General features: G+C 41.0%; 2 protein-coding genes across 2 annotated transcripts in view; one reads left to right on the top strand and one right to left on the bottom strand.

Moving 5' to 3' along the window:
• Positions 1-2,016: 2,016 nt before the first annotated feature.
• Positions 2,017-2,697, top strand: LOC121955798 (keratin-associated protein 10-10-like; the record flags this gene model as incomplete). Its single annotated transcript, XM_042503881.1, has 1 exon — positions 2,017-2,697. A coding segment is annotated over one exon (561 nt), but the record flags the coding sequence as incomplete, so codon positions are not given.
• Positions 2,596-13,998, bottom strand: part of taf1b (TATA box binding protein (Tbp)-associated factor, RNA polymerase I, B) — an 11,898-nt gene continuing 495 nt past the window's right edge. Inside the window, 17 exon segments of the mRNA XM_042503879.1 lie at positions 2,596-2,828; positions 2,941-3,221; positions 4,035-4,263; positions 5,170-5,240; positions 5,848-5,935; positions 7,070-7,107; positions 7,557-7,731; positions 7,828-7,975; positions 8,463-8,562; positions 10,009-10,177; positions 10,666-10,768; positions 11,319-11,359; positions 11,362-11,410; positions 11,490-11,587; positions 11,841-11,928; positions 13,399-13,482; positions 13,484-13,498. Of these exon segments, the coding sequence (XP_042359813.1) occupies positions 2,596-2,828; positions 2,941-3,221; positions 4,035-4,263; positions 5,170-5,240; positions 5,848-5,935; positions 7,070-7,107; positions 7,557-7,731; positions 7,828-7,975; positions 8,463-8,562; positions 10,009-10,177; positions 10,666-10,768; positions 11,319-11,359; positions 11,362-11,410; positions 11,490-11,587; positions 11,841-11,928; positions 13,399-13,482; positions 13,484-13,498 (2,010 nt within the window).

Genomic DNA, 13,998 nt, shown 5'->3' with positions numbered 1-13,998 from the left:
CAGCGCGTCCGCAAACGGACTCAGCTGATGTCAGACGTCTCTCCGTGTAAACTGTCCCCTCAGTGCAGCTGCACGCAGACGAGACGTTGACATCAGATGAGGACATGTTGTCCCTCCGTTATACGCTGCGGCTGTTGCTAGGTAACTTCAGAGTGTTGGGCATGTTGCCATGGCGATACTATAGCGAGCAGCAGTTACCTCCCGTCACCTCAACACGGTGCTGCGTTCACACGCGGCTCGTTGGTTCCGGCGTCCAGACAGATTTATTTTTACCGTGTCCTCAGATGACTCCTGAGAGCGCGCTCAGATTTTCACCTCGACTGACTTCAGAGCTGAAAAACATTTAGTTCTCAGTCTGACACGAATATTCCTGCTCATGTCTGAGATCCTAAAATACCAAATAATATTTAGACACTTTAGCCCAAACTCACAGATCCTGTCAAGAAAAGTTCAGTCAAATAGTCTCGATACGAACTATAAATTAACTATAAATTAGAAACTGTTTTAAAATGATTAAAATAAATAAAAAACTTTCATTACTTTTCAAATGAAATTCACAGTAATCAAAAGAAAATCAGCAACTTCAACAGCAAAAAGTGACTTTGAACTGTCACAATAATTTTAACTGATTTTTTGTCAATCCACTCAGATTATCAGACCGATGTTGTTATTTCTGAAAATATAAATATTCTTCATATTATATATATATAATATTCTTCTGCATGATTTGATTTGATGCATTCCCAAACAGATCATTTACTTCAGTAAAGTATGTTATTAAATATATTAATAAAATAAAAAATAAGTCATTAAATGTATTTAAAATCAATTTAAATTATTAAAAATATTTTTTTAAACCCAATTATTATACCAGTCCTGTTTTAATGTGCCAGTAATATTGTGACGCTGCAACCATGAAATAAAAATATTAACAATAAAATAAAAAATATATCCTTAAAGTGGAATTTAAAAATATTTGTTATAAATTCAAATTTAAAATGATTCACAATCAATTAAATTAAAACTATTTCTTATATCTGCATATTTTTATATGTTTCTATTAAAGTTATTAAAGGAAAAGCTGCTGGAGGTAATAACTGTTTTGGTTAGTTTCCCAAATATTACTGGCACATTAAAACAGGTCTGGTGATGAATGTGGGACTGAAGATGATTTCATGATTTATTTAATGGTGATTTTTCAGTTTTCAGTTAAATTTCTTAATTTCTGTTTCAGTTTCTTGTTGATGAATCACCACAAAAAAACTCTGATGATGATCTGATGAGAGATGTTTATATGTTTGTTGTTGTCGGATCATGACACAATAAATAAACGCTCATCTGTGTGTGTGTGTGTGTGTGTGTGTGTGTGTGTGTGTGTGTGTGTACCAGCTGTGCACTGACTGCAGGGTTGAGTTTCGTGTGAACCACGCTCACACGCTCGCCGTGTGTCTGCCGCCTCCTGCTGATCACTTCCCGCCTCTGCAGCGCTCGCGCCTTTGTCAGACTGAAAAACAACCTGATCAACAAGTTAACGCTCACACGCTCTCAACATTCAATTACTGCCACAAACACCGAAACGCAGCACGAGACAATATTATGAACGATCAAACAGCCGCAGAAGACTTTTCCTGATGAAAATATTTCGGATGATCACGTTTCAACATTTTATTGGAAATAAACAAAGAGATAAAAAGTCACATTTCAGAGGAGTGAAATCAACATTCGCCTCCCGTTCACTTCCACTCAACACGGCCCAAACAAATCTGAAACATGACAGTAAATCTGCAGCTGAAGTCTGGACGGATCAGACGCCGCAGACCGTTTGTTGTTTTTGGTTTTGGCGGCTGAACTTTTCATTTATTTTACCACCGATTTTTAAAGAAAACATGCAGGTCCGGAGGGCGTTTCTCTTTAAAAAACTTTGGACAATGTTTTTCAAAGTTGTTTCATGCAAGAACCGTTGCCGTGGAAACGGCCCCTTACTCGTCCCGCCTCAGATCAAAGAGCGCGTGAAACTGTGGACGCTCACGCGAAGGTTTTAGGGTCAATCCATCAATCAGTCTTGTTCCATCAATCTTGTTTCCCGTCCCCTCTGTGGCGTCCCGCTCTCTGTCCTCTTCCTGCTCCCTGTCCCTGCCTTCCTCTCTGTCCCCGTCGCGCTCTCTGTCCCCGTCTCGCTCTCTGTCCTCGTCCCGCTCCTTGTCCTCGTCCTGCTCTCTGTCCCCGTCCTGCTCCTTGTCCTCATCCTGCTCTCTGTCCCTGTCTTCCTATCTGTCCTCATCCTGCTCTCTGTCCCCGTCCCGCTCTCTGTCATCATCTTCCTCTCTGTCCCCGTTCTGCTCTCTGTCCCCATCCCCCTCTCTGTCCTCGTCCTGCTCCTTGTCCTCATCCTGCTCTCTGTCCCTGTCTTCCTATCTGTCCTCATCCTGCTCTCTGTCCCCGTCCTGCTCTCTGTCCTCTTCCTGCTCCCTGTCCTCGTCTTGCTCTCTGTCCCCGTCTTCCTCTCTGTCCTCTTCCTGCTCTCTGTCCCCGTCCCGCTCTCTGTCCTTGTCCTGCTCTTGTGTCCTCTGCTGCTGAGGACGCGTCTCTCCGCCCTCAATCTTGTTTCCCGTCCCCTCTGTGGCGTCCTGCTCTCTGTCTTCTTCCTGCTCCCTGTCCTCGTCCTGCTCTCTGTCCCTGTCCCGCTCTCTGTCCCTGTCCCGCTCTCTTCCCCCGTCCCACTCTCTGTCCTCGTCCTGCTCTCTGTCCCCGTCCCGCTCTCTGTCCCTGTCCCGCTCTCTTCCCCCGTCCCACTCTCTGTCCTTGTCCTGCTCTTGTGTCCTCTGGTGCTGAGGACGCGTCTCTCCACCCTCAATCTTGTGTCCTGTCCCCTCTGTGGCGTCCTGCTCCCTGTCCTCTTCCTGCTCTCTGTCCACGTCTTCCTCTCTGTCCTCTTCCCACTCTCTGTCCCCGTCCCGCTCTCTGTCCCCGTCCCGCTCTCTGTCCTCTTCCCGCTCTCTGTCCCCGTCTCGCTCTCTGTCCCCGTCCCGCTCTCTGTCCTCTTCCCGCTCTCTGTCCCCGTCGTCCTCTTTTGTCCTGTGCCGCTGAGGACGCGTCTCTCCACCCTCAGCACGTCCTCGTACAGGCACGCCGGCTTCACGTCCAGCATGAAGCAGAAGAGCTGCAGCAGCCAGACGAAGGTCCGAGGCAGCGCCGCCTCCGAGTAATGACTGATGCAGCTCCTGCAGAGAAGAAGAAGACGGCGTCAGAGCCTGCGGGGTCAAAGGTCGGGGCATCGGTTTTACCGAAGCTCCCTGCTGGTTTTAGAAATGATCTGAGGTTTTCGGGGATCATCATCACGCTCGTCACAGCGGAGACGTTAACCCCTTATGAGCCGGTTCCTCGTTTCTTCGCGCTCGCGTCCGGTCGGACGCTGGGCTTTCTGCCGTTGTGAACTCTGTTTTTAAAGCTGCTGTATGAATGAAGTTATTTTCACTATTAGAATTATTCAGAGATTTTTGAAACTTTTTGGGATGTTTTAGAAGAACTCGAGGAGCTTTCGGCTGAATTTGAAGTCGCTCCACGACACGTAAATCTGCCGTCGGGTGAAAAATATGATCAGATTTAGTCTCTGCTGCTGCCGACATGGAGGGAAACGTTTTCTCCAACATTTAAAGAACATTTCAAAGACTTTAGAGAAAATCCACCTGATTTCAGGAGGCGACTTTTTTAGCGTGAAATAGAAACATCGAGACCGACACCGACGTTTTGTAATACTGACCGCCTTTTTAGTGTGTGTATTTTTTTCACTTCACTTTCATAAATTATTTCTCATTTCTGTGGGTTTTTTTGTATAATGTTTTTACTGTTTTGTTTTGATTTTTGTCCGTTATTAATTCGAGTTTTATTTAGTGTCTTACGAACTATCACCGTCACACTGAATTTACTTTGATGTATAATATTTAATGTTTAGATTTTTATGATTCTAAATATTTAGAAAAAGAGTTTGAGCACAAAAAAAATGAAATAAAGAATGAATGAACGAAGGTGGGTACCGGGGGTTGCAGGTTTGGAGCCCAGGGTGCCAGTACGTCGAGTTCACGGGGGTCCAGATGTTGTTTTTGAGGGTCAGGACTCCGTCCAGCTTCTTCTGGTGCAGACTGGGACCGTCCGCTCCGTCCTCGTCCCCCCAGCAGAACCTGAAGCTGGACGGTTGGACGCGCTCGACGCCCGCCGGCCGAGAGGACAGCCTCTCAAAACAGATCTGCACCTGCTCCGCGATTCCTGCACAAACACAAACCGACCTTCATCTCTGCTGCTTCGACTCGACGCTCCTCTTCATCACTCGGTGAAGACACGACGCTCCCGCCGGTATCGTTCGGTGACCTCACTCTCTCCAAAAAAACACCCACAAATCAGAACAAGAGACCGAACTCTCCAGGTAATCTTCCTGTTTTTAGTTGTCCTCAGATTCTCAGTGAACATCGGCTGCAGACAGAAGCTGCTCCCAAATAATTCACTTTTAATGGAGACATCTCAACAAAATGTAAAAAATACACGCTAACAGCATGCCCCAAAGCATTATGGGAACTCCAAACCCAAAAATTTGAGCACAAACAGAAGTTAAAAAAAAAAAAACACAAAACAAAAAAACAGAATTACTGCCTCCACGGACCAGTGCAGTTAGAGTCATCGCTGAGTCCAAGTGGACGTTTGTGCCAAATTTGAAAAGGTTTCCACAGAGTGTTCTTGAGAAATATTGCTCACAAGAATGCGACAAAGTCACACTGACCTTGACCTTTGACCCGTAATCACTGAAGTCTAATTAATTCATCCTTGAGTCCAAGTGAACGTTTGTGCCAAATTTGAAAAAACTTTCCTTAAGGTGATTTTGAGATGTTGCGTTCAGGATAATGAGACCGGCGACAGACAACCTGAAACAGAATTCAGGTAAAGCCATCGCCGACACACAGGCATAAAAACTTTACTCAAAGATTTAAAAAACGAGACAAAACCCATCAACCTTTTCTGCTGCACTTCGGATAAATATTTGACCCGATTAAGACTCTGAATCTACACGGCCCTTTTTGTATCTCTGCATCAGCGACAACAGATATTTAACCCGACACACCTGTGACATCTGCACCGGCGTGGCACCTTAAAAACTGACCCACAAACTGCGGTTCTTACTTCTCCTCTTGATGTTGCCATATTTGTTGGTGTTGTTGGTGTACAGAGGTTTCTTTGCCGTCCACTGTTTCCTGCAGACCAGACGGACACACACAACACACAATTACAGCATTCCTGATTTCTGGATATGAATGTGTGTTTATATGTGTGTATGCATCGGTATACACACACACACACACACACACACACACACACACACACATATACTGTATATATATAAATTTTACTGATCTTTTTTTATTCTTTTTTGGGGCATTTTTAGGCAATTTTTTTTTTAAACATTTTTGATGATTTTTAAAATTCTTTGACAATCACCCAAAGTGACACCGTTTATCACCGTTATATATATATATGTGTTTGTGTGTGTTTGTGTGTGTGTGTGTGTTTGTGTGTGTGTGTCGGTGTGTGTGTGTGTGTTTGTGTGTGTGTTTGTGTGTGTTTTTGTGTGTCTGTGTGTGTGTCTGTGTGTTTGTGTGTGTGTGTGTGTGTGTGTGTGTGTGTGTGTTTGTGTTTGTGTGTGTGTCTGTGTGTGTGTGTCTGTGTTTGTGTGTGTGTTTGTGTGTGTGTGTGTGTCTGTGCGCGCGCGTGTGCGCCTGTGTGTGTGCGTGTTTGTGTGCGTGTGTGTCTGTGTGTGTGTGCAGATAAGCTGTGCAGGTGTAACAGCGGTTCCCGTCTCACCTGGCGACGTGGCGCTCTCTCCTCCGCTGAGCTCGGATCAGAGCGGCCTGCGTCTGTCTGAACCACCGCCTCACATTAAACATGTTTCCTGTCCACACGAAACATGGATTCACTCAGTGCGACTGTTCACCTTCTTCACCGTGGTTCACTCATCACCTTCAGCAGGAGTGTCAAACACACACATTCAGACACACACACACTCATTTCAGGAGAATTATACTACGAAGTGCCGGGATTTGTTTGACATGTTGGGTGTCATTTAGACCTGCACTATGTGAAAAAAGTGTCCTTTTGTTATAATTTGACATTATATGAATTTAAATTAAATGTATCTTTAAAAAAGTAATTTAAAAAAGTGGAAAAAAATTTAATTGGAATTGACAGCATAAAATAATGCAGCAGTGAAAATAAAAAATAAGATATAAAATATAATACTGAGGCAACTTGGTGAATAATAGTAAAATGTATTATTTCTGTTATTATTATTATTACACAAGGAAAAAACAACAAGCATACACATGCATATACAGGAAAACAATAACAATACCACCAACAACACAACAACATAACGAAAGCACTAAATACATAACTGTATAAATCAACTTTAAATATTTCATTTAGTTATTCTGGTGAAGTAAATAAATATAAACTGTGTATGAGACATGAAAACATGAACAGACGACTTCAATCTCTGAACTTTACTGGAAGTTCAGAAAATAAATATTATTAATTTTTCTTTTAACTCGTGTTAATTAAAGTCTCCATGGACAAACTGATATTTTATGGACAGTTTTATCAAAACTGGATGTTTAGAAGAAGAAGAAATGACTTTGTCACAGATTCAAATTTCATCATTGATTTTGTTGATTGGCTCAATATTGTTTGTAAATTAATTTGAGCTGATTGACGTGATGGTGAAAGAAATGACCATTTCAGGGGCACTCTTCAAATTGGCAAAAAAAAAAAAATTAAAATCCTGCATAAACTTTTCAAACGTTCCTTTTTCAGGAGAGAAATAAATAGAATAAAAATAAATAAATAAAGAGAAGTCCAACAGCAGCCGTCTGCCTGAACTGACGGGGTTTCGGTTTTTAAGCAGCTCGGCTTCGCTGATGTTTAAACGCTAAAACAGCGTCACACTTTTGATGAAGGTTCAAACCAAACGGAGTCGTCATCAGTAAAATGAAACGTTACGTTTCCGGCGCGGAGGCGAAGAGCTCACCTGTGTCGTCCTGATCGGCTGCTTCGTTGGATAATTCCCTACAAGAAAAAAACAAAAGTGGCTCTTTAAATTAACCTTGAAAAATGTGAAAACTTTCTTACAAAAATAATAATTATAATGAGTTTTTATTTATCTAATTTTTGTGTGATCATTTTTTTATTTAGTTTTGTGCCGAGTATGACAGTAAATCATATATATACACATCTGCATCTCATCCAGATTCGCCCATATGTTTTCCAAATTTCCAAAGACAACAGTAATAATACCACCAACAACACAACAAAACTGCTAAATAAATTAATGAATGAAATCTTTGCAACTGAAATAATTTTTGGGTATGTTGGTGAAGTGAAGGAGAATTTGAAAATGACCGATGAAGATCGTCGTTAAATTGAAACGTGGCATTAATAAAAATTACTGGGAGTTAAATCCGGTGTGCGGATCGTCTGTCTGACTCTGATTCGTGTATTTTTGGGTGAATCATTACCACTCGGTGTAGTCATCCAGGCCAAAGACCAGCTTCATGGTGACGATGATGAGGGCGGCGGTCTGGACGTCGTACTGCGGCAGGACGGGACGAGACAAGCGGTCGAAAGTGTGCAACGTCTGATCCGCCATGTTGGCGCGCTCCATCAGCAGGCAGACCCACGGGTGGAGCTCGTCTGCAAACACAGAAAAACAACGAGACAATAATCAGGTTTCACTGTCGGCAGAATCCTCATAATCGCTTCTATCGTCGGTGTCGGTCGCGCTGTTACCGGGCAGATTAGCGTCCGTCAGGTAGCGCACGCTGAGCAGAGCCGGGTGCAGCAGACTCTGTCGGCTGATTGGAGGAAAAGCAGGAAGCTGCAGGAACAGGATCAGAGTCTGGGCCTCCTGATGCAGCGCCTGGTGTGACGGGATTCTCTGTGGAGGAAAACAAGCGCACCTCATTAAAATTCACTGTTTTTATACCCGACCGCGTGAACAAGAGTCAGACACGCTGGAGAGTAACGATCGGCCGTCTCTCGTCTTCATGAGGATGTTTGGATTCAAACAGAACCCGTTTTTAGTTTATTTTATTGTTTTTATTTATTTAATTACCCTCCCCTCTTGTTTAAACTTTTTTCCACCTATGTACTTTTTCATTCTATTCTATTTTTTTATACATTTATCTGCTTATTTATTTTCCCCTTTTACATGATTTCTTAATGTTCATTTGGGTTTTCTACTTTGTTTTTGTACGTTCACACAAACCACTAAAAAGATAATTACAAAAAGAAATGATTTTGTTTGTTTGACGGATTCTTATGCAGCAAGTCTTAAATGACGGTGGAAACTGGTCAGACGCCGCCTGATTTGTGGCTTCTGTGTGAATGACTGATTCAGTATCAGGAGCTGATTGATGTCTGACCTTAACTCTGAAGACGAGAGCGTCTTTGCCTTCGAGCTTCATCTCGTCGGGGAGTTCTTCGTGAGCGTTCAAGTACGGGACGTGACCTTCATTCACCAACCTGAACACAAACACAACAACTGTTCAAGGACTTTCCAGGACCAATTAACTCAACTGAGACTGTTAACATGGAAGACAACTCAACAACATGTCATACAAAACAGCTGCGTTATCATTTCACAAATTCAGTCTGGTGGATATTTTTGGGCTGATTCCAGGATCATTAGACTGAATATGTCTACATGTAAAAACATGGGGACAAGAAAAAAGCCCAAGTGGCTCGGTGGGTTCGATTCCAGCCTCGGCCCTTTGCTGCATGCCATCCCCTCTCTCTCGCCCTTTCACACTTAAGCTGTCCTGTCAATGAAGGCAAAAAAGCCTGAAAAAAATAATCTTAAAATGTTGCATTTTTAAAAAAAATATTCTCATGTTACCCCATAAAAATGTGTTCCTGGCATTCAGTCTTCACGTCAACAGACAGGAAATTCCTTTCAGCAGCCACCTGACCACATAAAATCTGACACTGTCTTTAGTTTTAGTATCTGTTTGCTGGGTTTTGAAATACTCTACTGCAGATCTCACGTGTGGAGTGCCACAGGGCTCAATATTAGATCCTCTGTTGCTTTCAGAGTACATGCTTCTCCTTATAGAAAATGTAATATAAAGTTGTTGGTTTTTTTGGCTGAAGTGAAATATGAAGGCATTTTCTCATCTGACTTTACATAAACATGATGTGATTTCTGTGTTTCACAATTTAAAGTCATACAAAATTAAACAAATCCTCGTATTTAAGAGGCTTTGAGGTTCACGTTTGGGGTTTTTATTTGAAAAATGTTGACGTAAAAAGTGTCAGTGATTCATTTTCTGTATATTGAGTGATTAACTCTTTGGTTTTAGTATGGGATTAAGGGGTCTTGGACTTTGAAGTCCTTCTCTGCTGCAAAGCTTATTTGTGGAGTGCCATGGGGCTTGATTTTCGGTCCTCTGTTGTTTTCAGCTTACATGCTTCTCCTTGAGAAACTTATAATATAGATATGTGTTTTTCGGTTTTTATGCCGACGACACTCAGCTGTATGTACACTTAACACCTGGTGACAATATCAACTTTAAATGTAAAATTCTACAACAAATTCTCTTCTTATGTCACCTGAAAAAGACGTGATTTCTGTGTTTATGAATTTAAAATTATATGAAATGAAACAAATCCTAATATCGAAGAGGCTGTGACCTACATGTGTTTGGTGTTTTTTGTTTGTTTTTTTATGTTAACAAAAAATGTCAGTGATTCATTTTCCGCACATTGACTGATTACATTTTTAGTTTTAGTAACTTTTTGTGGGGTCTTGGACTTGTCAAGTCCTTCTCCTCTGCAGATCTCACTTGTGGGGTGCCACAGGGCTCAATTTTAGGTCCTCTGTAGTTTTCTGTTTGCTTCTCTGGCTTCGGTGTCTGTTTCTGTGGTCTTGGATTTTCTGGCTGAACATCCAGGTGAGTGTGTGTTTATTACCTGAGCAGGTCACTGAGCGTCAGCGGCTCGTGGATCCAGACTAGAGCGAGGTGGATCAGAGCCAGAGTCTTCCTCATGGTCATCAGACAGTGGGAATTCCTCATCTGAGACGACAGGTACGCAGTGGTGTCCAACGAGCCCGAACACTGCGACCAATCACTGGAGCCTCCTGTGGAGGTAAAGAAGGATTTCACCTGCTGAGGGACCGTCGAGCAATTTAATACTTAATGTTATCGCAAATTTCTGCAAATCACACAAAGACACTGACTTTCTTTGAACAACAAACCTGACCACACAGCTGGCCCTTCCTACCTGATTCAGATAATTCTAACGATTTTTGGCTATTTCACTCCTAATTTCATAAACACAAACTGATCCATGGTTTATTTTTGTTTGTGAAGTTTGTAAAACTTAACTTTGCATGTCTGCTCATTTAATATTAAAAGGATAAAACACTTTTTTCTATTTTTGAGTTTAATGTTGTTTCTGCATAAAAACAAAAGCAGCTGGAATTTAAAAGATTATTTAAAGATTTATTTGGAAACAGATTATTCATGTGGTTATTTAGCCTTTAACTTATGTGACAGAGTCTGAGTTCATAACAAAGTAAAAACAGGATGTTTTGAGTTCATCATGTGTATCTGTTAATGACTCCACCTGCGTTGGAGCCGGCGGTGGACAGGTTCGTGTCTCCGTCCGTCTCACTGGCCGACATGACGGACGTCTCGGCTGCACTGTCCGACTCCGAGTCCGGACCTCTCTGAGGACACACAGACACAAAGACTTTAGACAGTTAATGTCTGCCCGCCTGCTCCTGAGACACAATTTTAAACAGGCGACGAACTTCCTTCATAAAATCTGTATTTCTTCTTTCTTTGCTCGATGAAAATTGTGAAAATGGCTTCCAGTGTATGTATGCACAATACACACTCAAAATAATATAGTAAACGGGGAACCCGGTGGATCAGTGGATAGAGCGGGTACCCGGCGAATGGAGGCTAAGTCCTCGCGGCAGCGGCCGCAGGTTTGATTCCAGCCTGGGCCCTTTGCTGCATATCATCCCCTTCCTCTCCCACTTTCACACTTCACCTGTCCTACGCAATAAAGGCATAAAAAAGCCCAAAAAATAATCTTTAAAAATAATAATAAATAATAATAATAATAATAATAATAATAATAATTATATAGTAAAGAAATATTTTTAAAAATATATATATAAAAAATAAATGAATTAAAAGTGAAAACTAAGACAGAAGAAATAAGATAAAAAAAATAATATTTATGCAGGTTTGTGTAGTTCGTGAGCTCACCACTCTGAAGACGGACGCCCTCACTGGGTTGTGTGTGAACGCTGTCGACTCTTCTGCAGGTAGATCCTCCACAGCTGACACAAAACATCATCCTGAAAACGAAAACTTTTAAAATCGGCCGATCACCTCGCCGCGCTCGACCCCTGCAGATTTCACCGAAAACACACCGACCTTAAAACTCGGATTGACTCCCAGTCTGAGCAGAGCGTCGGCCTGCTGCTTCAGGATGAACTGGAAACCCTCGCAGATCACCCACTGACGGCCGCGCTCTGAAACAGTCGTCAGAAAATTAGTAAAACTCGGAATAAAGAAATAAATAAAGCTTTTATAGGAGGTGAAAAGATCTGCAAATTAATCAATGAGGAAAGAAATGATTCGTTGCCGCTCGACACATTTTCATCACCTGACTTAAACAAAGATATTTGTTGTATCTTTAATAATAAGGCTTCATCTTTCTGTTTAAACAGGTCAGCGGTCAAACTGTGTCGGAGGTCGACTCGTTAAATGTTTGGGGTCACAGACCGGCTCTCTTGGTTCGGGGTCCTCGGCCCATGGTGGAGACCCTGCTGTGTCCCGGAGTGATGTTGGGATCCACCACCTCTCTGGTTCTCTGAGGACGTTTGGACAGGTTAGAGACACAGAGACAGACAGACAGACAAACAAACAAACAGGAAACTCCAGATGAAGTGGTGCGGAGAGGCGGCGCTGCCACCTGCTGACAGACGACACAAACTGCAGAAACTCTCCACAAACAGATAAAGTGACCCAGACTGACGCAGTTTTCTGGAGCTGCATTCAGACGCCTTTTACAAGCTGTTTAACCCTTTGAAACCCGAGCAGACTGGTCTGATTTCTCTTGAAAACATGGAGGAAAAAGGCAGCAGTTTTGCAAGCAATGTCCCGCCAAATTTCAAAAACTTAGTGAAAGGTGACAAGAAAAAGACCAAAATTAAAAAAAAACAAAAAAAAACAAGGAAAAATGTCCAGAAAACTTTATTTCAGCAATATCACATGAGAGGGAGCGATGCGCTCGTATATCATCACTCACACACACATCAATCCCTAAATAATAATAATAAATAATAAATATACATATACATTTTTTTTTAATTTCAGCACTTTTTTGCAGTGATTTATTTCTTTTTTTCCAGGTGATTTTCTTGTAATTTTTTAAAAACATATTTTTTCATTTATTAATTTTATTATTATTATTATTATTTTAATACAAAATTTAAGGTTGACCTTTGCTGAAATGATCATCTAAAACATCAATGTGGGATTTAACTTTGTTTGTAACGGCACAGAAACACTCATTATAACGGTTGATTCATTATAATATTTTTGGTCATTATAACCAAAAACACGAGCTGAAATAATGCGTGAAGCATAAATGAGAAAATGGCAGTTTTAATTTATTATGTGTATTTTAATTTTTCCTGTTTTTTTGGGAGGCTTAAATTGACAGATTATTTCATTTTGTGTGCATTTATCTTTTATCTTTTAATACTGACAGTGTGGCAATAAATGTTTTTATTTCGTCTACCTGCTCCAATTTTTATTTGTTTCATTTTCAGCTGATTTCCTGCTATTTCCTCCCATTTTATTAAAATATTTATAAATCTATTATAACTGATGTGAATTTCATAGAGTAACAGCTACAAGACATATTTAAAATTTTAACAAATTTACATTTCTTAAAATCAAAAAATCAAAATTAGATTAGGATAAAATGTTGAGATGTAACAAAATAAACGCAGAATAATAATCACCATCATCTGACGCATCACTTTTAGGACGAAGCTTCTGGATCAGCGTGTCCTTATTTATCAGACTCTTAATTTGACACTTCAGAGTGTTGTTAGGTTTGTCGGCTTCCTGTTGTTCTTTAGTTATTTAGTGTTTATTTCTGGGTCATTTCTGGTCCGTCTCACACGGGATCACAGACACCATCGTGACACAAAGTCTGCGTCATCCTCTGCTTTTACAGACAAGATACACAAAATAAACAAAGAAAAGAGAACTGTGCAGAGAGAAAAACATCCATCAGTCAGCTGTTGTTGTTGTTGTTGTTGTTGTTTACCTCGATGACGTTGTGACAGGATCTGCAGTAGAAACGACCCTCGTCTGAAACTCCCCAATCCACCGCTGAACACACAGCACAGGGGCTGCCTGTACCCGGCCTGAACACACACACACACACACACACACTTTATTTCTTTATTTTATATTTAACCCCTCACTGACTGTTTGGTACATTTTAGGTGCTTTTCATTCTTCATTTTTTGATAATTTTGTCTGTGTGCAGAAAATAAAAATTCACTTATTTTCTTGCTTGATGGAAATTGTGAGTAAAGATTAAATTATATTAAAAAGTTTTGTCAAACCCTCAGAGTAAATTCAGCGTATAACTCTTATGAATCTAGACAGAAGTCCTTTATTTTAAATATTTTAATTTGATAAACTTTAAGTTTTAAATCCATAAATGCAAGCAGACGAAGAGGCCCCCAAATAGCCATCAGTTCAAACACGATTTTAAATTGCATTTTAAATCACCCAAAGAACTGAAAAATAATAAAGACATGAGGACAATACACATTTATTATCTTCTTCTTGATGCAAATATCTCATTTATATTCCACTTCCTGTTTATGTTTTTAAAAATGCTTTTCTTTAATCTCTT

This window comes from Plectropomus leopardus, chromosome 16 (assembly GCF_008729295.1).
Source record: "Plectropomus leopardus isolate mb chromosome 16, YSFRI_Pleo_2.0, whole genome shotgun sequence".
NCBI lineage: Eukaryota > Metazoa > Chordata > Actinopteri > Perciformes > Serranidae > Plectropomus > Plectropomus leopardus.
This window is presented reverse-complemented; position numbering and strand designations above follow the sequence as displayed.